At 37.2% G+C, this 23,826-nt stretch overlaps 1 protein-coding gene across 1 annotated transcript in view; it reads left to right on the forward strand.

The window, feature by feature from the left end:
- Window positions 1–23,826, forward strand: part of LOC100742153 — a 90,319-nt gene that overhangs the window by 19,137 nt on the left and 47,356 nt on the right. Inside the window, exons 2-4 of the mRNA XM_033321400.1 lie at window positions 7,553–7,582; window positions 13,558–13,660; window positions 17,956–18,208. Of these exons, the coding sequence (XP_033177291.1) occupies window positions 7,553–7,582; window positions 13,558–13,660; window positions 17,956–18,208 (386 nt within the window). The remainder of the gene's footprint in view (window positions 1–7,552; window positions 7,583–13,557; window positions 13,661–17,955; window positions 18,209–23,826) is intronic.

Raw genomic sequence — 23,826 nt, forward strand, 5'->3', positions numbered from 1 at the left:
TGAACCCAGACAAACTTCGCGACACTCCGAAATACTTTGATTAAAAATTTTTGATTAAAATTCTCCTATTAGAATATTTGCATTTTATTTCACTTCCGTACCGTTTCTTTGATATTACAGTGCCAGGGTATTAAATACGTTCCCACTAGTTACATTTCTTCTATAAATAATTCTGAAATTACGTATGAATATTTAAGTATCGTTTGATTTGCGTAGCGATTCTGTCCGATTTCGTGATTTCAGACTCGGTTTAGTACTAACCGGACTTTTTTTTCGTGCTTTTGGTATTGCATATTGGATTTCAATCGCATCTGGCTAGACGCCAACCTGTGTAGATATCAAATGACATCGTGTACGGGGAAGGACGGTATTTTTAAGTGGTCCAAAGTAATTAATTTGGAAAGAAAAGATAATTAAGTGATATGCACCTGTTGGTTGTAGCCGGTGTCCGCTGGTCACGAACTTTGAATGCGTAGTCGTGACAGTAGCTCGAGTATGCACCGACTGTTTTAAATTATTATTTTCCCGCGAGGTCATCGCTGTTGCTTTACCAAGATTTCCGCAATATGTATGAATTTTCATGCACTGTAATAGCTAACGCAACGATATTTCGTTTATATTTTCCGCTTTTAAATCGATATTGTTTTCGTTTCACTCATACGTTTGGTATCAGTTAACCGTAAGCTGTTGAATTATTGATGGGCTGAAAACCCGTATGTTTTTCGCTAAACTTTGGAACGAAAAAAAAAAAAGAAAAAAAGAAATGAGAGAAGAAAACGGAACATCAACAATGCAGGGCAAATTACGAAACTAGCGAAATAAAACGTAGTTAATTTGCGCTTAAGCGAATATGCTAACCTTTTTTTCTCTTTGTCGCTTTACGTGCGTGCGTTCTTTCCTGAAACGGCCTCTGCATACATGTTTAACGTTAAAAAATTTAATACTAGAAACGAATCGATACGAGCCGAATGGAACCTCCATCGTCAACTCCGTGCTTTCATGCGCTTGGGAAATTATGATTTCCCGGAATCGTAACACTTTCGTGCGTCCCATTTGACCTGTTACGTTAGCTAAAGAGAATATTACGTGTAACTTCTCCTGACAATTGTGTTAACGTGGAAAAATTAGTATCAAGATTCTTCCCTGATTCAAATCTTTTTGCTAAAATGTGTGTATGACGTTACATTAATGAACCGTGTGAAACCGCAACTGCACCTGTTTCGATCGTTCTATCGCTACAGAAGAAATTTTCTTATCAAACGGCTTCCATCTTTCAAAGTTACGATCTTCTCCATATGCAGGTTGCTGTCAAAAGTAAGCGGGAGTTGGTGTAAATGAGATATCAAAGGGTTTGGTAAACGATTATTTATAGAGATATAATAATTACTTTGTGTCACAAAATATCTGCAAATCTGTCCTAGAAATATCAAAATAGAAATACGATGAGTCTCATCGTTGTTGTTTGTTTTTCCTATTTGCGGTGTATATGTAGGTGTATCGAGGTCCATCTTTGAGCAAATAAGTTGAGAAATTGTATTCACACAAGTAGTTGTAACAAACATCTAAATTGTATCCGTTTACGTTAAGTTTCAAATACAATTTCTACTATATTTAAAATTTTCATGCAAGCCTAATCTAACTTTCTCGTTTACTCCTAGAGAACAAAAGGAGCTACAGAAAGTCCTGTATTCAGTTCACTTGACCGATATTTACGATATTTATTGGACATTTAAAAGCGTAAACATTTACAGAAAACATACGATAAACGTTAAACGCGATCCCATTGAATACCGAGACTTATTAACATTGTAAATGCGTGGCTGCTCAGTATTTTTGTAACCTCTGCAAAATATAATACTTGTATTTAAATATCTCGTCTTTTTTATATACATATATTTTCAGATCCGGTTCCAATTTTATCAATATAATTATGCCAATTCAGTCTCCTATAACGCAAACGATACATTCACAGAAAATGTCTACAAATATTTAAATACCTTCATAAGCTTCTGTATATTTCATCTTACAAGTCGTTTTTTAAAAACACCCAGTATATTATACGGAGTGGTTGGTAACTGGTGGTACAAGCGGAAAGGGTGTGATTCTACGCGAAAAAAGAAGTCGAAAATATAGAATAAAAATTTTTCGTTTGAGGCTTTGTTTTCGAGAAAATCGACTTTGAATTTTCGCTCGGTACGCGTGCGGTACGTTATAACGGATCTCACTGTAGATCGTTGTCTCGATGGAAAAATTAAAAAAAAATTTAAAAAAAATTTTTATTCTATATTTTCGACTTCTTTTTTCGCGTAGAATCACACCCTTTCCGCTTGTACCACCAGTTACCAACCACTCCGTATAATATACTGGGTGTTTTTAAAAAACGACTTGTAAGATGAAATATACAGAAGCTTATGAAGGTATTTAAATATTTGTAGACATTTTCTGTGAATGTATCGTTTGCGTTATAGGAGACTGAATTGGCATAATTATATTGATAAAATTGGAACCGGATCTGAAAATATATGTATATAAAAAAGACGAGATATTTAAATACAAGTATTATATTTTGCAGAGGTTACAAAAATACTGAGCAGCCACGCATTTACAATGTTAATAAGTCTCGGTATTCAATGGGATCGCGTTTAACGTTTATCGTATGTTTTCTGTAAATGTTTACGCTTTTAAATGTCCAATAAATATCGTAAATATCGGTCAAGTGAACTGAATACAGGACTTTCTGTAGCTCCTTTTGTTCTCTAGGAGTAAACGAGAAAGTTAGATTAGGCTTGCATGAAAATTTTAAATATAGTAGAAATTGTATTTGAAACTTAACGTAAACGGATACAATTTAGATGTTTGTTACAACTACTTGTGTGAATACAATTTCTCAACTTATTTGCTCAAAGATGGACCTCGATACACCTACATATACACCGCAAATAGGAAAAACAAACAACAACGATGAGACTCATCGTATTTCTATTTTGATATTTCTAGGACAGATTTGCAGATATTTATACACACCGAAACAATCGCGCAATCGATGTTTCTGGGTAGCGAGCTTTTTCACCCCTGGAATGGTAGAAGAATCCATTCCCTGCTCGCGAAGCGTTAACAAGAACACTTTTTCGCATGACAGAATAAATGCGGCTGATTATCGTCCTACGGACAGTTCGGATTACACGTCGCGTGGCTGTGTACGCGACTAACGACGCTTGCGTGTGTACTACAGCAACTTTGGTGAAGCCATTCTTGTGTCTTGCAGTTAACCTTAGGCCAGTTATTCGTTCGTATAGGTTCCAGCTCATTGTCTGGCATTTATTAGTACAGGTCATTGCTTTAAATCTCCGTTGGTTCGTTAAAATCTTGCCTCTGTTCGCCGATGAGCACGCACACTTACGGAAAGGAGCACGAACCCACGGCACGTCAGCCTCATAAGCTTGCGCGAGTCAGGATACGTATACGGGTCACTTCGTGACCTTTTCATTAGGACCGTTAAAAAAAGATTAGCGTCGGTACAACGTTATCTATATACTTGAATCCTTATTTACATTCGAGAAGTTTGCAAACACTCGATCTTTCATTCATCTGTTTTATTGTATTTGATAGGGGGGAGGGGGGAAGGAGCGAGAAGATTTCATTTAGAAATAATAATCCACGAAATAAAGATTAGAAGATAAAAGAGAGGCACGCTATGTATACAAAGTGCATTGTTCGATTACCACAAATGTTTCCACCATCATTGATGAAATGTTTAGAGGGATTGTGCAAGGACGATTATATTAAAAAGGTCAATGAATTATATATTTATTCTAGGTTTTTTTTATAATTATATGTGCCATTTAGTACTTAATCCGTGTCAGGAAAATGAATTCCATGTCAGCTCAATAATCTTCCCAAAAGTTACTTTTCGACTCTTCATATCGTGGAGTAAATCATTGATGTCTTCTTTTAAACGAAATTTAAAAGATATTGCTTATAATTTATGACACTCTAGTGGACTCTAAATTCAAGTAGCTTTATTATTCGTAATAAAAGATCCCCGGTTTTTAATTTTGAGTTTAACTCCGTTTATATCGACGATAGGTAATGAAAGAGTTAGAAACTTCGCATATACGGTGTTTTTAGTCCATAACAATCGGGTGTAATTCCAATCGATATTATAATCTACGCGTGAATAATACCTGAATTGTTTGATTTAGACGTCTCTCTGAATCTGATTAAGTCCAATCGGGGTGGCGCGGCGCGGTGCTGCTACTGTTCAATATGTTGTACGGTGAAACAACAATGTAGAAATAGCTTCCTATCGATGCAACGCTGTGTTCTCGTGTTCAGTTCTACGGGTTTCCAGTCGAAACTCTAATTTACGTATTTCCATCAAAAACACATTATTTGTACCGTAGAATTTGTTTGAAATATCATTTCGATGACCAACACATATACAGCAACACGATATCTAACTTAAAATATTAGATTTTTATGGATCGATTCGAAAGGTGGAGCGATGTCACCATGATTGAACGTCAAGCGTGGTAGTTAAAGATTCAGTTTGTAAAGTTAGTTGTTTCAAGTATAGTACACGTAATATAATCTCGATAATCTTAAAGCAAGAGTTGGCTGTGTTGTTCGGCGACTATTACGTTTTAGCTTTCTATCTTATTTGTAGCTAATTTTCAACAGGTAGGTAGAGAAGCCAGGAATTCGAAGTTTTACGCCTACTGTATGTGGTATGCATACAATGTTGCTAGTGAGAAGAACACGAAACTATATATGTGCCTAGATAACATCGATGTTAGTATAGAGCGTAGGCTTTTGTGTAGGTGTTCTTTAGAGTTCAATCAGAGATCACTTTCGCCATAAATCAACATTGATAGTGTCGTAAATGAATTATAAATAGTAATTGGCCATTATATTATCGACTGGGTAATTCTGAGAAAATATATGTATAATTAATTTTCAACTAAAAGGAAAAGTATATGTGTTGCCATAATATAACGATATTCGAAATTGAGATCCATTAATCGTCAAATACCAGTTCTATAATTAACAGCAATATATATACATATCATGGAAAAAAGTAACGTGAAATAAAAAGTATATCACACACCAGCAGCCAATTCTATGCATACTAAAAACAGCAGAGGAGCAGAAACTCAGCAGCAATTATCGCATTCGAGCGAACGGTACTCAAATATCTACTCGAACAAGGAAATTCCTTTTCTGAAGCTCGTTATGACGTAGAGAATTAATTATTTTTGAGATTCCAAGAAGCATGATAATAAGTCTTCCACGGTATTGTCTCCGCTGTATTCTGAGTGCCGATTTAAATGCTATAATAGAATGCGCTGCTACGTAAAAAAGTAATTTTGATAGCTTTGATGTCGAAGTACAAAGCACTCAAACATCTGCAGGAAACTTTTACGATCCAGTGAAACTGTATTTGTTAGAATTGGTTGTTGGATAAGATTGATTATATAATCTGGAACGATAGCTGTTTTTGTGAGCCTAAATTTATTGTTCTTGTTATATCTAGTTATGTATTACACGATTCATCGTATTTTAAATAATATACAATCAATTTAATATAATTCTTGATTAATACTCAATATACTATACAAATTTACAAACTCTTTTATCCATACTTACAACGTTTCAAGATACGTGTAAGAAACGTATTTTTAAAGTCTACATATATCACATAACGCATAGGTGACATAAAGTCTAGATATATTATTGCAAAGATGAGAATAGAATTTTTCTTATAATCAATTACATGTAATTAGTTTGAATACGATAATATTTAGTGTAATATTTTCAAACGTCATCTTTGATATCGTCGTAAATAGATATCAATGTTCATATTTTATATAAATTTCTTTTTCATATTTTTTTCTTTCTCTCTTCTGCAATGTGATATACAAAATGCGTTTCATTGTTCATCTCTCAATAATAAAAACAATTACATATACAACTGAATTGTATTGATCGAATAAACTCACCATTGTATATTTCAATATTCATACTTTCACAAACACACTGTTACTCTGTTATAAACCGCATATTATTTTCATCATGAATCTTTCGATCATTTCCACACGACGTCATCAGCCAGTTAGTCGGACAACGCTGCTTCTCTTTCAACCGTTCGATGTAAGATCAATCGGTCAAATACGAGTTTTATAATATCATTACCGACGCTTTTCTCCGGAAGAAATTGAATTCTCTTCTCGTTTTCGAATAGTCAGATCTAATAACGTTTGGACGTGCGTGTGTGCAATTGTACAAGTGTGCACAGCCCTATCTGTCTACGCGTTCGGTAAATGCATATATGGAAGCCGTTTCAAGGCAGGCTCATTGTCGTTGAAGTGTCACACGTGAATTGCGGCGAATTGATTTATTCATAGATAGCGGATGCTCAATGGAAAATCGTGGAACGTCGAAATCGAATTCACCAGCCACCGGCTTCAATTTCCGTGTATATGTGTCTTCGGGATGCATTTAAAAGTGGCTGCCTATTTTTGTGACCAAGCCGAGCTTTCCAACGGGTTTCCATGGAATCGAAGATCCAAAGATGCAATGGCGTTCCAGCGTTTCAGTTAGAAAGTATAAATGCAGGATTAATTTGAAGAATAGAGTTCTGAAGATTTCGTATATTTAGTATCGTTTGTCCTACAAATTAAATAGTCGTCGAACATAAATTCATATTATATTAATTTGTCACGACAAAAAGTATAATTTGATGAAATCTTAGTGGTTCGACGTATCGACTGATGACCAGCTCTACTCTGTTCTTTTTATGCACGAACTTGTCGGAGTGGACATATTCTGTGATTCGAAAAAAGAAGTATGCAATTCGATTTGACGTTACGGTAAGAAGATAAATATCTGCTTCGAATTCGATGAGAGTCAGTCTTGTAATTACTGATGATTCTGCGCGTAAAAGAGGATTAGATACTTCCCGAGTTATTACATTGATTCTACGACATCTTCTTCTACTATAAGTTTAGTTATAATAAAATTGTTTGTATGATCAGTATTTTACGATAATGTAGAGTAACAACGATGTTCTTTTCTAAGCTAAATTAATTATTATTTAATTTAATACATTAATTAAGCATGGGTAAAAAAATTGGTAGGCAATGAATTCGAAATGATCATAAAATGACACAAAAGTCCTCGTAGAAACGTATATGTACTGTTTTCAAGGAGTGTCGTTTCCTATCTTCGTCGAATGATCTTGGCCTTAGGGTAGAATGAAATTAACCATTGACTCGCTTACGTTAAGACAAATAAGTGGAATAACCTACTTTCGTTTTAATTATTCCGAACGTCCAGCTGCGTGCATATTTACGTATGCTTTTAATCGAACCAGCGTGCTTTAATTCCATTTATGCACATGCTCGCACGCTCACACAGTTGATACGTTGATTTAGCGAAATTAAGCGACCCACGAGAACTGTTAATATTATCTTTTACCGGTATCGCGTAAACAATCATTCGGAATCAATCGGTACCTTTGATTTATGACCTATTTTCTCGTTTTCTGTTGCAGTGAAGAAGGCGCGGTTCGTCTGCGAGGAAGGTTTGTATCCTATGAAAACGGGAAGAAGAGTCTAATTGGGATCCAAACTTGAAGTTGTTCTAAAATCAGCCTTAAAGACTTGCACGAGCGTGGCGCAAATAGGTACCTGCACATGCAAATTACAAGCGATCAACGTTCACCGTGGGACGATTGTTTCGAAAATTGAGATAGAAGCGATACTATTCGCGAAATGAAGTCTTTACTCACGCTCTAGTTTTAAGGTTCGAGCAAAATTTGTTGCACTCTGATTGGAACGGTTCCAAGCTAAAGGTTATGCGATTCCTCAACCGGAATATCGCGATGTTCTGTTCATGCCGAAATAATTTTTCCGCGGTACCGGCGTGCAGATCCTTCGCGACAACGCGACGTTACGCGACTGCCAATTTCTCGAAATCTTCCCTTTTATTTTTACCGATATTTGCCTCAGTTTGTTTTCGAACATGCAAATAAGCTATGCTCCAATCCTCGCGAACACTCCAGTTACATTAAACGATCAGATGCCTCGTAACTACCGACCGACTTAGTTCTACTTAGATCGAAAACTTAAATCGCTCTCTACGTGTTTCGTGAAGGAACGTGTCCTTGATATTTCTGCGATAGCTGCATTCGTTCATTAGTATCGTTTGTTCGCAAAAAACTACTCGGTTCGCGACAAACCTAATGTTGCGGGGAAACGTTTCGAACGAATTATTAGAATCGTTAACGATAGAGATGTGTATCATAAAGGATTTCTTGGTGTTACGCGATTTGCTGAAAATACTCGAGAACGACATTGGAAATATGCAAAAATTTGTTATTCATCGTCCTAAATCGTTCCATTTTCTGTTTGAGAATGTCACGAATTCGCGATATCACAGTGAAACGGTTTATACCGGGCGTAGAATTTATTCTTTATTTTAAAGCGACCATCTTATTGCTAGTCATAAATGATCGTGATTTTTGTCGTGTCGCGGCGTTATTTAAAGCGAGACAATTTCCAGGAACAACAGCGATCTTTGCACATATATGCTGTTAATGCGTTTAAACTTTTCAAATCGTAGTAATTTCCTGTTACGTCTAGCCAGTTTACCGGCTCTCGTGTTTCATAGCATTCTCTCGCTAGTTATAGGCAAAAGCCTCGAGACTTTGAGTAACTTCGCATTCATATCGCGCGTCTTTTTACGTTGGGTTACGTGTATTACCGCATATAGCCTGAGACTAGTAGAATCATTGTTTTTCATGTAGATAATGTTGTGTATAGAAACGCAACGTTTATAGATAATTTTAATTGTGGAGTTCTCTTGCAAAATTGGATTATTACTATTGGAAAAATTGTACAGGTCACGATGAATTGTCTTGCACAACAGTAACAAGGTTGATAATAAAACGTATAAAATTCTAAAAGTAAATTTTACAGTTAACTTGCAAATCGCTTAAAGTTATAAAATTATCAAAGTCTCAAGTTACTAATTGTTAATTTTCTAATATTATTAGTTGGTAAATTAAATTGCGCAAGAGAGGCCTGCACGGAGTGTTATCAGAGTTAACGTTTCAGTGTGAAAAGCTCTTGATTTGTTGTTCATAAAATCGTAGGAAAAACATTGTTTCAGCATTTGTGTGACCAATTTCTATCGTTAGACAGGTACTGCGTCGATTGTCAGTTTATTTTGTTTCACACACTTCTGACGAGACATAACAACGATTCTGTTACATAAACTCATTTATATTTTCATGATATATTGTTTGCTGAGGCTCTAGCATAATTTAGCTTAAACAACATGGCAATAACAAAGTTACCAAGATTTCAGAAACACAGATGTACATATCTGAACCTTTACTATCAGAATTCACTTGACATTCCACGAGTAACTTGGAGCCAAGGTTTCTGTATCCCAAGGGACCACCCGATTCCGCAGTCCTATTGCCGCAAGAGTTCTCTTAATCCGAAGAACCGCTTAATTCCAGGGTTCAGTCACACGAAAGGTCCATTTTTAGCCATAGAGTTCGTTTAACTAAGATTTTTATATTTTTGGAACTATGTAGCTTTTCGAGGCTGCTGGTTTTTGCAATCTGTTTAATGATTCTTGCAAGTTCGTGGTAGAATTCGTTTGGTTATAGAATTCACTTGACCTGAGAGCTCACCTAGCGCCAAAAATTTCGATTCCATAAATAACTTTGTCGCAGAATTTGCTTCTGCCAGCTCTGAGGATCTCTAAAGCGATAATAATTCTGAATTCGAACAGTCACATACTTAAATGAGGCTCTGGGTCCAAATTGATCCTAAGACTCGTGATCGCTGCCATAGACGATAAATGGGCCTTACGGAAGTTACCTGTAAAACCAAGATGTTTTGATAATCTCGTTGTATAAGTAAATCCTGGCACTATACGGTTCCTGGTGTTAGGTGGACATTTTTGAGTCAAGCGGTACGCGATACTATGTGGTTTCCTGGAGTAAGTGGATTCCGGCATCGTGTGGCAAGTAGGGCCAACAGATTGAACTTTGAACGACTTTAAACGATAGACGCTCTGTAGTCTATGGTGTCGTATAATCACTAATACGAGAGCATCAGGCGATAAGTAGCGTATATGGCTTGCAGCGTTAAACAGATTCTCCAGCTAAGTGAATCTTGGTACTTCGTGAGCTGTAAATCCTTAGAATTTCTATAATTCATTTATTACACACTTTAATTGCTTATTGTATATCTTGTGAATTTACAATTATCTATATAGCACATCTTATATCTCAACGAAGAAGTTATCCGTGTCTCGTTTTGTAGATTCCTGTCTTTATCCAATATCTTTAAACACATTTGCGCGAATCTACAGCCATTCGAATCTTGTTTCTTTTATCTGAATGGTTTGACATCAGACTTCGAGATTCCAAGAAAATCTTTTTATGTTCATCTTGCCATTGACTAAACTCGCTAAATTTACTTCTCAGCTCTTACGAGCTCCGAGTTCTCCTTCAGGTCGGCTATTTTGTACATTTCCACTATTAATATCGCCAAATAGTTAATGTCGATTCGTATATATATAACTTTAGTTAATTTTAGTTAGTTTGAAAATTTGATTCTAGTTATTGAATATTAAAGTCGTCGATTGAATTTTTAAATAGCCGGGCAAATCCGGCTACAGCGATGAGAACGACCTGAAGCTATGCTAATATCGCTAATGTATGCACGTACTTAAATAAACGAATGCAAGAGCTTTTTGTATCGAAGTAACCTCGCGTTCACTTCGATGTACGAACACGTGAACGAGGAATTGTTTAGAAGATTCTGATAACAGGTAATATATCATGCAAATCAGAGTGAAACGTTCTTCCTAGTGTATCGCTGGAAATGCGATCATTTCAGATGAAATAAGACACCAACAAGAATTTCAATTATGCAAAACGGTTCAGGCTTGCGCTCCTGTGTCCCACTTAAACGACAGCCTCCGTTGTTGTTATTAATAACTCGTTTTACGGCAATTACATTAACCGTAATTAAATATTCATCGATAATGGAAATTGTCTCGCTTTATGAATCAATAAAAATATATTGCTACACAAGCAGTATCGTAAGCAAGGGAATTGCAGATCGACATCGAAATTCCATCTATTTCTCTGTATCTCTATACGTAATCTCACCATTCGAAGAAATTTTTCATTCTATCAATTAATTAATAGAAATTAATAGAATGTTTCAATTATTTTGATAATAATTTCAATTTTTTATCTAGACGATCCATATATTACCTCGTTTATCACATTGTCTTTCAGTTCGTTCATTTTTTTTCTACACGGTCGTATAATTTTTAATTCTCGATAATAATAATTAAATCTCGAGCGTTTTTGGACCAATTAATTCGTCTATTCTAAGTATCGATCCATGCGTGGCTTCGTTGATTCGATCACTGTGATACAAACTTCAGTCGGCAGGAACAATTTCGTTGCACGTAGTAGCAAAATATCTAGTCAGTGTAGTTGAAACACGCATCGAATATCGTAAAACGGATTTTTTTCACGAGTTATCGAGAGCTTGCAGCCGGAATATATACTCGTGCATAGACGACGGAGTCGGAAGCTTATAGAGCTTTACGGTTCGTCTGCGCCGTTTTCCAGGCACGCAGATGGGTCGAAAGACTATCAGTATCTTTGGTAAATTGAGAAACGATCGGGCTTCCTTCGAGAGAATGTTACGATTCTATGTATCTGCGTGCCTCTGATCTTTTCTTATCGATTCGACATCGACTTACGGATGTTTGCAGTCGCCATGGGTTGTTAGACGGGTTAAGCTTTGACAGCTTATCGAGAAAACCTCGTCACGAAGGATAATCGTTTGTCTTTATTTAATTATATGTAAAGTAACTCACGAAAGTATTAGATCATTCGAAAAAATCGTAGCGGGAGTTAAAAAGGATTTAAGCGAAGTTAAACCTTTTGCCATCTATAACTTCGTGAATTTTTTTTTTTTTTTTTGAAAAATCGCGCGTCTTTTTCGATAATAAATTCCTTCGAGTAATTTTTTCGAGGCTTCCAGAGTACTTAATTTCTTATACAATATTTTTCGGATAAAATGTAAAATGATCTGACTTATATTCTTCTTTAGTGATTTTCATATTTTAAGATATTCGTGTTGTGTACTAATCTTCTAGTAAACGTATGTTCGTAATAGATGTTTTGTAAGCTTCATACATATACAATTTTATCGATATAATATAATTACCATAGTCGCTCTCCTTATAGCGTTAATGAATTTTAGAAACTTTCATATGACGCACACGATACGTGCGTAAAAATTGTTTGTGTTGAGTGCCTGTTGAACATTTTCACGAATCTTGAAACGAAACACTTGAAAGTGTTTCGGTAATTTCCATAAATGACGCTTTAATTGTCCCATGACGAGAAGGTACGCGACAGAAATATAACGATGTTTCGGATATTCGTTACGAAGCTAACTGCGATTTTTCGTTTCCCGACTGGATAAAAGTCCTCGCCGGCGCGGAAATATTTTATTATTTTTCCAGTCGCGCGCTCGTGTTTGAAATATAAACGCGCGACGTCCAGTTGCGGTAATTAAAAGATTTTTTTTAATTAAAGCACTCGCGAATCCGTTCTCTATCTGGCATGCTCAGAGGATGCGAAAAGAATGTAATTTCGTGACCGTTTCTCTAATCAAGCGTCGGATCTTTTGATATTAACGAGCAAGAACGGATACAAGGGAATGAACGGACGATTAGCGAACAACTCGGCCAATTTCGTTCCTTCCTTTCGATGAAAGTGTCTCGAACTATGTATCTCGGACCTTTTACACTTAGATTAATACAAAATTAAGCTTCCGAAACAGCAACATTATTCCTTGTCAGAAAGCAAACTTTCATACGCGCTTAATCAAATATTGGGTTGACAACTAAGTGATTGCGGATTTTGTCATCAGCTGGTATTGACAAAATCTGCAATCCCTTAGTAGCCAACCCAATATAAATGCACAAACGCGATTAAACAATTTAGAGGAGATTCTCCAGAAACAATCAATCCTAAACATTTATACACGCGTCGTGTACATTCCGTTCGTATCAAGATGCCCGCTGGAGAATTTCAATAATTAATTTTTTATCTCGACGTACTGCTTCGACCTACGCTAGTCGACGTTCCAGGACGCGACGGTAAAGCGTAACGTAGCTTGTTCGAGCGAAATTTAATTTATTGGATGGACGGAATAAATCCCAGTTTATCCGATCGTAAATAATTTTTGGTCGGCGCGACGCGATACCTTGATGCCGGCCGTTCCTCTCTGCGGCTGGCCCTTGTCTATTTATCAACGTCAACATTTCCATTTCCTGCGAGACAGATTTCTTTTACGAGCTGCATTGTGTTTCTTTCTCTGCACGATCAATCGAAATCGCATAACCCTGGCCTGGCCGTGATCGTTGCGCCCCGCTCGTTCAAGGGAAAACAAACCGCTTGAATTTTCTCGGACCCGATTCAGATTCGATCAACCACGATTTCAGCGGAACAATTCAACTCCTACGTAACACTGAAGCTGCAGAATGTGAAGTCGACGACAGTCACGGTGAAAGGGGCCAATCCATGCTGGGAGCAAGATTTTCTTTTGTAAGTACATGTCTGCGAACGTATTTATTAAGAAGAAAGGTCGGTAGGTCTGCTGAATTTACGATAGAACCCCGGTGAATATCGTCCCTCGGTATCCAATGTTTTCCACGATTTCCCCCTTCGAATAGATAAAAGCATAGGGATGAAACGGACGAAAGGGACGGACCGTTTCAATTTCGAATTTGCAGTTCACCGATGTTCCAAGTTCGCCATCTGTTGTAGTCTATCGCTCGTAAATGTCTGGATATTATTTAGATTTGTGCATATAACAGCGCGTGAATTTTCTTAAAGCGTATAAATCAATGGTAGATCGATAGAAGCGGTCTTTGCTACTTCTTTATGTAATTATTACAATGTACACGTTGAATGTACATATTGAATGTACATATATGTATAATTTTATGTGCTAGACTAGATTGGCCGCATAGTAGTGACACACGTATGTGAATATGAGTGTGTGCAAGTATGTGTATGCGCGGTGTCTCAAAAAACAGATGAACGTAACTGTTCCGTTGGCAGTCTGGTATGGAAGATGGTGAGACAAAGAGAGTGCTGAAACGCGTGCAAATGTATATCGACGAAGATCCTTTTTTTCTTTTTTTCTTTTTCTTTTATATGAACGTGGAGGAAATCCGCACGGACACCAGGTCGCTTCTGGGGAAAAACGGCGTGGTAGTGCCGAACATATCGACGAAGATCCTGGAAATCGTTCATTAAATAAATCTAAAACTATTTTAATATGAATTCTAAGTGTAACCTTAGTGTTCCTTTACTTTTATTTCGCCAATTAAGATGCACAATTCTCAACAGTACATTTGAATAATTTGTTAAAAAACTTAGCAATGATATATCTTTCTTTTATACGATAAAATATACAATTCATCTATACCGTCATTGACTTTGAATATCAATATTTGTAACGATGTCGGTTTACGAGAATCTACTAGCTGTGTCCAACTTCTTTTGCCTCTGATAACGATATTTAGTGGGTCGGTGTTGAATGAAAATGATAAGAGTCGAAAGAAATCGACGAGATCCGAAGTGTGCGCGTTATCATTGCTCGTTCATTACTGAGTTTGTGTCCGAGCTCGATAACGTGGAGTTTTTGCGATCGATTATCGAATCCCTTTAAGAGCTAAAATCCTCGCTCACCTTAACATCCATAATTGATATAATAAATATACGCTTAGTTAGTACAACAAAATAATCTATTTGTTGTTGAAGATAATACGATTAGCTAATCGGTAGTTGTATCTCGTGGCTCGATCCATTTACATTCGGACTAGCATCCTTATTTGCTTTCTCTTCGCTCTTTTCTCAGTCCTGATGATATTTTCCGTTCGAGTATCGATTTCTCACGTCGACAAAAGCGAACTTCGTTCCTTTGCGGCACGGTATGGTATAATTACGCTTTAGAATGATTCTGTCGACGTCGTTTCCCGGTATGCTTTATCATTCCGATATTATCAGTAGTAGGTGGGTGTTGAGAAATATAATGTGGGATATGATTTGCTTATTTATAAAAAGAGGACGATGGTGATGGATGTAATATTCAAATATTTTCTGCTTGCTCTTTATTATTAGCCTAGTTTTCTTTTTCTTTCTCTCTCTGTCTCAAACTTTTTCATTTTTTTCTCATCCACTTTATTCGCGAGAAAGTTAGATTCTTCAATGAAAGTTCTCACGATGTAATTTTATTTTCGATATTAAATAGAGCACGATATAAATTCATTGAAAAAGTTTATTTTGAAATTGCACTTTCCTAGATGACAGTGTAAAATTGGAAACAATCGGCTATATTCGCTAATACGTTGTTAATATTAGAACAGAAAATTCGGATAGTTCAATTTTCAGAATCTATTACGAGAATGGGCCAGCTATTATTAACAACGGTTCACTTGATTTTCAATCGCACGAAATAGTACGGGCTACGTGAAAAATATACATACATTAAATTTCCTATTATTTCAAGGCAATTTAAAGGGCCAGAAAATTCACGATTTGTAAAAGGGTTGTCCTGATTTAGTATGTTCTAAAGCAGCGTCTTTTTGTGATTTTCTTTAGAAGGGAAAGAAAGAAACGAAAAGCAAAAGGTAGAAAATAGTGTGAAATAAAAAATTGTGGCGAGTTTAAAGAAACAATGTGTTTCATAAAAAGAAAAAATAAACTTTAAGGTGCTATAACGATTATTTAAATAAACTTTTTGACGAATTTTTTTAGTTCATCGAGAAGAAAAATATATAATAATTTAATCCTTTTTTAGTTTTTTGTTTCAGTCAGGAATTACGAGGTGAATCTTTCCCATCGATTGAAAACTGCAGCCCATGAAATAGGCTTAGAAATCTGTTATAATATTTGTTTTTTACTTTAAAAAAAATTGTTTGGTATTCGTTAAATATATATAAAACCGTACCTCGAAGTTCAATAACTTCGTTTCTTTCTTTTCCTTCTAAAAAAAAATCACAAAAAGACGTTGTTTTAGAAAATTCTAATTCAGGACACCCCCTTTAATACTCACTCAGAGAAGCAAATTAATCGACGCATTAACACTAAGTGTGTGTAATTTTAATACTCGATACATAGTATAAATATTCTTTTATAGCGTTGCTAACAGATCTCGCGGTTGATGCGACATTAAATCAGAATTTAAAAAAAGGGGAAAATGACGGAGGTGAGGAAAATATCTGTCTATCTACAGGCAGCATTGTAGTTGACCGATGTTCGAGCAAGAGTTATGGAAATTCCGAATGAAATTACGACGACGAGCAGCGTCTTTTCTAAGGAAGAACTTTCGTCTTAAAATCCCTCGTTCGATTCGACATGGCTGGTGTTCGCGAAGAAAGCACGCAGCCGCGTCCGTTTTTCCGTTTATACGAGTCGTGGGATAGCTTTCTAAAGACGAATGAGGTCTATCAAGTTATGCCAAGTTATGCGACGTTATGAACGTGATTCGCATTTCTGTCCCGATATGCATCCAAGCTACGCAGATCGAAATAAATGGAAACGAATAATTCTACAGCGATTCATCGATTTCCCTATTTCGTCAAAGCTTTCGCTTAAATTTTCGTTTAAATTTCGCAACGATGTCGGATTCTGATTTACGCTTTTAACGATTACTCTTGCCTGGTTTACATTGTTAACGCGAAAATCAGATCGCGTGAAATGGTCGACACGGAGAACACGCTATTGATCGACCGTGTAAAATATATAAGGAGGACAATTGCGAATGGTGGAGGTGGAAAATAGGAGAATTTTGGATCTTAGCTTTCTGAAACATCCTTACTGGCGCCGTTAAATCCTCACTTGCCAAGTTGCGAACCTTTAACCTACTTTCCCTTTGGCGCCCCCCTCTCTGTACGCGGCCGGGCTGCATTTAAATCGTATTTATTTAACCTGTGACGAAACAACCGAAAATAAGAATCTCGACGATGTTATCGATCAATTTCCCTCGATTTAGAGCATCCGTATCGATTACGCTAATAATGCTGTTACGAAACGTCTATTTATATTTCCTATCGATCCATAACGATGTAAGAGGCAAAAAGAATCAGCTGATTGGATTGCTGGTTTTCGATATAAAGGCACATTTATTCGTCGATTGGCCAACGTGATTAAGCAAATGCAAATTATTCGATAGTCTTAGTCGTTGTTTAAGTTTACTGTTCGAGACAATTCCGCTATTAAGATGTGATAAATCGTGAATTTAACGTCAACGTGACAATATCTGAAGGGACAGTAATAAGAGTCGTGGACGCGAAAGTCGCGAGTTTGAATGTTGCTTTTAACAGCTACAGGGAACGAGAGGAGGATCAGTCGATATCGAGTCACCGGATCGTGATTCGAATGCGAATCTTCTATTTGCCGTTCTAACTAATTAAGTTTTCCAATCAGTCGACGAATTGTTTCCCCTTAAATCTAATGTTTAAACTAGAATAGTTAATCGGGTCGTTAACGGCGTAATCGTAAAATTCCTTTCAATTTCTGTCTGTACTCGTTGTATTTCTACTTTTTCTATAGAGCCACGTACAAAAGTTTCAGATAGATTTTTCGCTTTATATTCGAGAAGCGATATCGAAAAGAATTTTGATCGATATCGAGTATGAAGAGCACGAGGATACGGCAAGTAAACGTGGTATTAGTTAAGATTCTTTAAAATATCGTTTCTGGGATATAAAGTGAAAAATCTGTGTGAAACTTTTACACATCGCCATAAGCGAGAAAGATTCTTTGCCAATATAATAAAACGAGAAAATAAGAAGCGAAAAGTGTAAAATAAACATTTGTTTGTTATCCAGCGAAACGAACGATATGAATACGGGCCTTCTGGTGGAAGTTTGGTGCAAGGGTTTCCTGTGGGATCGTTTCCTGGGCTACTACTACGTCCCATTATCAGAAGTGTCCTACATGAATGAGGTAACGTCTAAGCAGTCCTACAATACATCCACTGGCACGGTATCGACAGGGAAACAAGAACAACAACAACACATATCCTCTGACAGCATGCGAGACACGAACAGCAATACACAGCCACCAGACATCATCAGCACGGTACACTAATTGATACATGTAGCTAGCCAGATTTCTGTCTTACCAACACTGCAGATTAATTTCTAAACATGCATGCGACCCCGCTGTCATATTTCCGAGACGCGGTTACAGTAAAATCATGATTACACTCTCGACGTACACAGCTCCTAAACGGGAGTGGGTGTCCGTAATATTCGAGGATCGATTAGAAGCGGTGTGTCTCGATATTCCGTGCACGTGGCACTCTTATCACGATATGAACTCGATTTTCGCGTGTACGTCGACGTCGTGTATATTAAATGAACCCGTGCTCGTTCACGACGTATTTGACGTAAAGCCGGTATAAACGAAAAAAGAAAAAGTTAAGAAATTAGGAGAGTAGGCAAGCTGCGGTTCTTCGGTAAAAATAGTACGTACTAGCTACCACGAAGTAATTTGCAAAATCGTAATCGATGGTATTCGAGATTTACGATCTAAACGTGTTACCGATACTTAACCGTGTACGTATATATTTCTCATGTTCGCTCGATGCGCTGGTTGAATTGTTTCGCGAAGCGGCGGTATCTTCCGATCGGTGTAGATACAACCAGGCGCGAAGGAACACGATTGCGAAGTAGCGAGACGTTTAAAAGCGTACGAGTTCCACTTTACGACTGATCGATGATACAACACGTCAGGCAGAAATCCCGCGACACTTACGTGAAATAGCGGTAATTTTTTTCTGCTGACTAGTTTTCAAGTCAACGAAGTCAGCGTGTGTAATGTTGCACGGATTTGCTAAAAAGAATTAATCACCCTCTGGAGACCGATACCTCGAACCGTGCACTGTTTACCGTTTAACTTGGGGCACGAGGGAGTCATTTTTTCAAGGAACATCGACCAGACACGATCGACATGCAAGGTGTAATTAGTACCTCTTCTTATTACAAAGAATTGATAGGTTTGTGGCGAAACAGAGATTCGATTCGTTGTTTATACGTCAGCACGAACTAAAGGCAGCTATTCGTCGAAGAACGACGTCAAAAGCACAGCGAATTCTTTATTCGTATCGCTCCCTTCCCCGTTCTGTTATTTTCCAAACGACTTTCCCGTAAACGCCGCGGGATCGCGCTCCATCGAGCATAAACTTTGCACGATTTTGTAACAGAGGAAAGAAAAAAGGAAGCGTGGCAAAATAAGGGCATGGGATATAAGGCACGGTATACACCGGCATACGGCATGCTGACAGGTTTAAATGGCATCGCGTGAGTGTAACTGATCGAGAATGCTGCTCATAAAAAAGAGAGGGAGCAATACGTGTGCAAACGACCGGCTTAAAAAATCCCGTGGATAGATCGGTGACACGATACATTGTCGTGGTAGGCTTTTGTAAGAGATTTTATGCCACTTCGTACCAGGTATCGCGATAGTAAACTCGCGTAGGACACAATGTATATTAATAAATAGGCCGCTGATGTTTATGCATTTACGAGAAATTTAAATGTGCAAAAATGTAAATCTAGTATGCTTAGGCATACGAAATGTACTAACGTAAGTAAAGTGGTTGTAAAACGAATTTTTATTTAGACTCCGTTTCTTTAGTCGTGTTCATAGAAACATGAATTTGCACGAGCATCCGCAGTGTGCTAATGGATAACACGGATGAAAAATGAGATTTTTCTATTTACTTGCTGATTATTTTAATTCGGATTTAAATATCTTGTCGCTACGTTCGTATGAATCATCTCTCGATACTCATTTTTCGTTAAGAACGATTTCATCGAATTTATGGGAATTACTTCTCCACATCAGTTTTTCATTAAAAAGTATTTTTTTTTTTCATTCAGAAAGTTTCATCGAGTATTATCTCGAGTATCGATCTCTTTTTCGTTGTAGTAACACGACTGTGAGAAAGTGGTGAAATTTTTGTCGAACGAGTTAAGGGTGTTTGGAGCAGAGTAATGGACGTATGAGAAAAGAGTATTTGTTTAGTTCGAAGTGTGAGAGGTGCGAAAGTAGAGTGTTTGTTCTAATTGTAAGTTCTTGAGTCATGACGCGAACGAACGTTCTACGATCGCCTAAGGTTTTCAGCTGTTTTCCTTTCTCGTTATATATCCTTTCATATATATATCACAGTGGCTGAAGAAAATAGTCAAACGCTCGTTATTAAAACAATATTACAACTAATATAAGATATACGTATCAAAATTACATATCTAAAATTTGGGACGAATTCGATAACATTCGTCGAATGTTATGAGACATTCGTGGGATGTTATGAGACATTCGTTACAATGACGTACAGAAACAAGGTCAGGAAAGTAATCGAACGTCTAGATATTAAGCGAATAAACAATGCTTTTGTATACGAAGTGGAAACATCGTGTAGTGAGGTTCTCGTTACGCTGTGAATAATATCAATTCGCGTACCGACAATGAGTTCGAAAATACCAGAAATTCGAAAGGGAATTGATATTAAAATTGCACAAAGATGGAAAATCATATAAGCAGATCGCCAAATTATTAAACGGAAGTGTGTCTACGATGCGTTATATTATCAAAAAACGAAAAAGCGAAGTAATAGTGACAAGAAAGCACCGTACTGTCAGGTCAAAGACACTAACTAATAGAAAAGAAAAAGCTATTATACGCGAAATAAAGAAGGATCCAAATATCTTGGCTACGAAGCTTACTCAAATGGTTGCCAACTACTTCGGGAAGAATATTCGCGAGGAAATTATGTCGCAGAATTTTGTGACGCAATGATTTCCATGGTGGAATTTCAAGAAACCATTCGTTAACAAGAATGAAGCCAGGCGTTTAAAATTCACGAAGCAATTTATGAACGAAGATACTATAATACTTTCTGGGATAAAATTATGTTCTCAGATGAAAGGAAATACAATGTATTTAGATCGAATGGACATCGCATGTCTGGAGCAAAGCCAATTCAGAAACGAATATTAAACATTTATGTCCTGCTATGAAGCATAACGATGATTCCGTGACGTTGCATGTACGGCTACAAATGGCACTGGGAATCTCGTTTTCATAGCTTGTATTTGTAGAATATTATTCTAGACACGTATAAATCTTGAAATATTTTAAAAAAATAATTTAAAAGACAACGCTAGAAAATTCGGATTATCAAACAATTTTTCTTTTCAACATAACAATAACTTCCAGTCAAACACGGTCGGAATCGCGAAAGAATTGTGAACGTGAAAGAATTATCGTACAATATGTGTAACATACGCCCCCGCAAAGTCTCCGGATTTTAACTGCATCGAACATTCTTGTGGGCGGAAATCAGTAAAAGATAAAAAAATTATGACATGAGTTGGAAAGACATACTGGTAAAAAAGACAAAAATTTATTGAAGTATGGAATTATGTATCTGTTCGTTATAAACAAACAATCTGTGTGTTTTACATTACATTGAAAACCTTATACCAGATTTCCTGCTGTTTTCTACGCCAATAGGCTGAGCGCAGGCTGAAATTCGTAATTTCCGCGCAAACGTAATTTGCAAATTCGCGCGGGTAATATGCGACGATGCTGCTCTCATTAAAATTTTACGGCCAAAGAGTTCTGTTTTCCTTCGAATTTCCTTTATATAAGACACAAAAGTAGTGCGCGGTCTACATAAGCAAGCAAAGAAAACTAGTCTCGTTTCCACCGTCAATTCCCTACTTTTGATTTATGAATCTTAAAATTAAGAATGATACCGAACTACATATCTCCATCGATGTTTCAACTTATTATCGATATTTAAAATATTATTTTGCATTCGAGAATCCATCGCAGCAATTCCACTGCTTTTCGCTTTCTCTCTCAAACGCTGTTTCCTTTCACAATTAGCAAAGCGCGAAGTATCGACATAATAATTACTTCGAATCAACGTGCCATTCGTGTTTCATCATTACACATCGGATACCGCGAATTATTTTCAAATAATCTTGGAGATCGATAAGTGAACAATCGGCAAACACAGAGTAACAAAGGGTACGCGCACGAAGAAACGTAACGATATCGAGCGTTGCACGAACGGTTTGATTCGGCTACGGCTGTTTGTTTCGTAGAAGCGTTGGTCCATTCCCGATCGACCAAATATCGCGCGTGGCATCGAGTGGATCATCGAAATGACTGGATATTCTCGCAGAGCTCGCCGTACATGTCCGGTGGTGCACGTGAAATGAAACTGAAACGAGCGTTTAGTGTTTACACATGGAACGAACCTCGGATCAATTGACGCCGGTTATACGTTCGGATGGAAGTGTGTAACGAGTTTCAGGTTAGCCTTCATGATGTCGCCGTTGCACCGGTTTGGTCTGTGCATCGGTCCAAACCTGGTCGATAATGCGATTACCGGTGGACGCCAGTGTTTGCCTCTGTGACTGTCGCGAATCGGGGAAATAAAATGTGATATCTTGAAAGTTCCGCTCGAGGAAATCGCTAGTTTCTGCTCGCTCGAGAATTAATTCGATCGCCGCCGACAAAAGCTTCTTCATCTCGATCGAGTTCGATGTTTGATCGTCCTGAAAATCGTGAGAACCTCGAAGCCCGAGACACGTGTGTACGCCCGAGTGTACATCTTCGAAAGGATATACGGGATACAATTTTGAAATTACTGTTCAAGTTATTTCACTTCCTAAAATATTTGTGCTATGATGAAGATGTTTGTCCAAAAATGATAAAAACCTCGCCACGATTAATTCGTACAGCGATGTAGGTATTTCCAATGAATAAATTATGTACGTTACTGGTTTACGCGAAACTGCTTAATAAATAATTTTAATTCACAAGCAGTTACTCGTATAGTATAGCAAATATTGCTTTTAGTTATTAATTCATTGATTTTCATATTTCCGTAGCATTCGATTACCGTTAACGCGATCTGATTATAAAGCGATACTTATCAATGATGGTATACACGTATTAACCTTTCGATTAGCGAGATCGAGAATTTTCCCGATTCAGTTTTACCCTGAGCACGATTCGTCGATAATTGGAGAGTGTAGGTAGCATCTGATTCGATCTATCTCGTTCCGATTCCCTTATCTCTCATCTTCTCCATATCGATGGTTTCTTGTTAATTTAGAAGAGTAACGATACGATCGCGGGTGTAATTACGCGATGCCAGCGTTACCGTTAGCTTCGCTCGTATAACGCGATTTCATACTCCGTGTTTCTTCTATCATACTTTTGTAGCGAAACGTTTCTTTACTACTTTGCAGATAACCATCGTTGACAAGAACGATGGAATTAATAAAAACAATTAGAACAATTAGAGAAAACGTATTTAGCGGTGAATCACATTTAGAAAGGTTGCAATGGCTTAAGTAATTGGCCTTTTCATCAACGGAAATCGGAAAATCACATCAACGGATCGTGTTACCGGTGAAACACGGTAGACTGGCCCGTCTATATGCAGAGTCCGCTTTCACTCTGGTGACACAGGTGAACTGCGAACTACAACAGGCTTACAGCTTACAGCCTGTCATAATCGATCCCAGAATTAGATTTCCTCTTGTTAATGTCATAGTACGCGCAGATCGATCGTTCGTCGACTAGGAAGTTATTTCTTCCTTTCACCATTTCTCCGTTTTCTCTTTGTTCGTTATCTAGCTTTCTTTTTTTTTTTTTTTTTTTTTTTTTTT

Source organism: Bombus impatiens, unplaced genomic scaffold (assembly GCF_000188095.3).
Source record: "Bombus impatiens unplaced genomic scaffold, BIMP_2.2 scf_0442, whole genome shotgun sequence".
Taxonomy (NCBI): domain Eukaryota; kingdom Metazoa; phylum Arthropoda; class Insecta; order Hymenoptera; family Apidae; genus Bombus; species Bombus impatiens.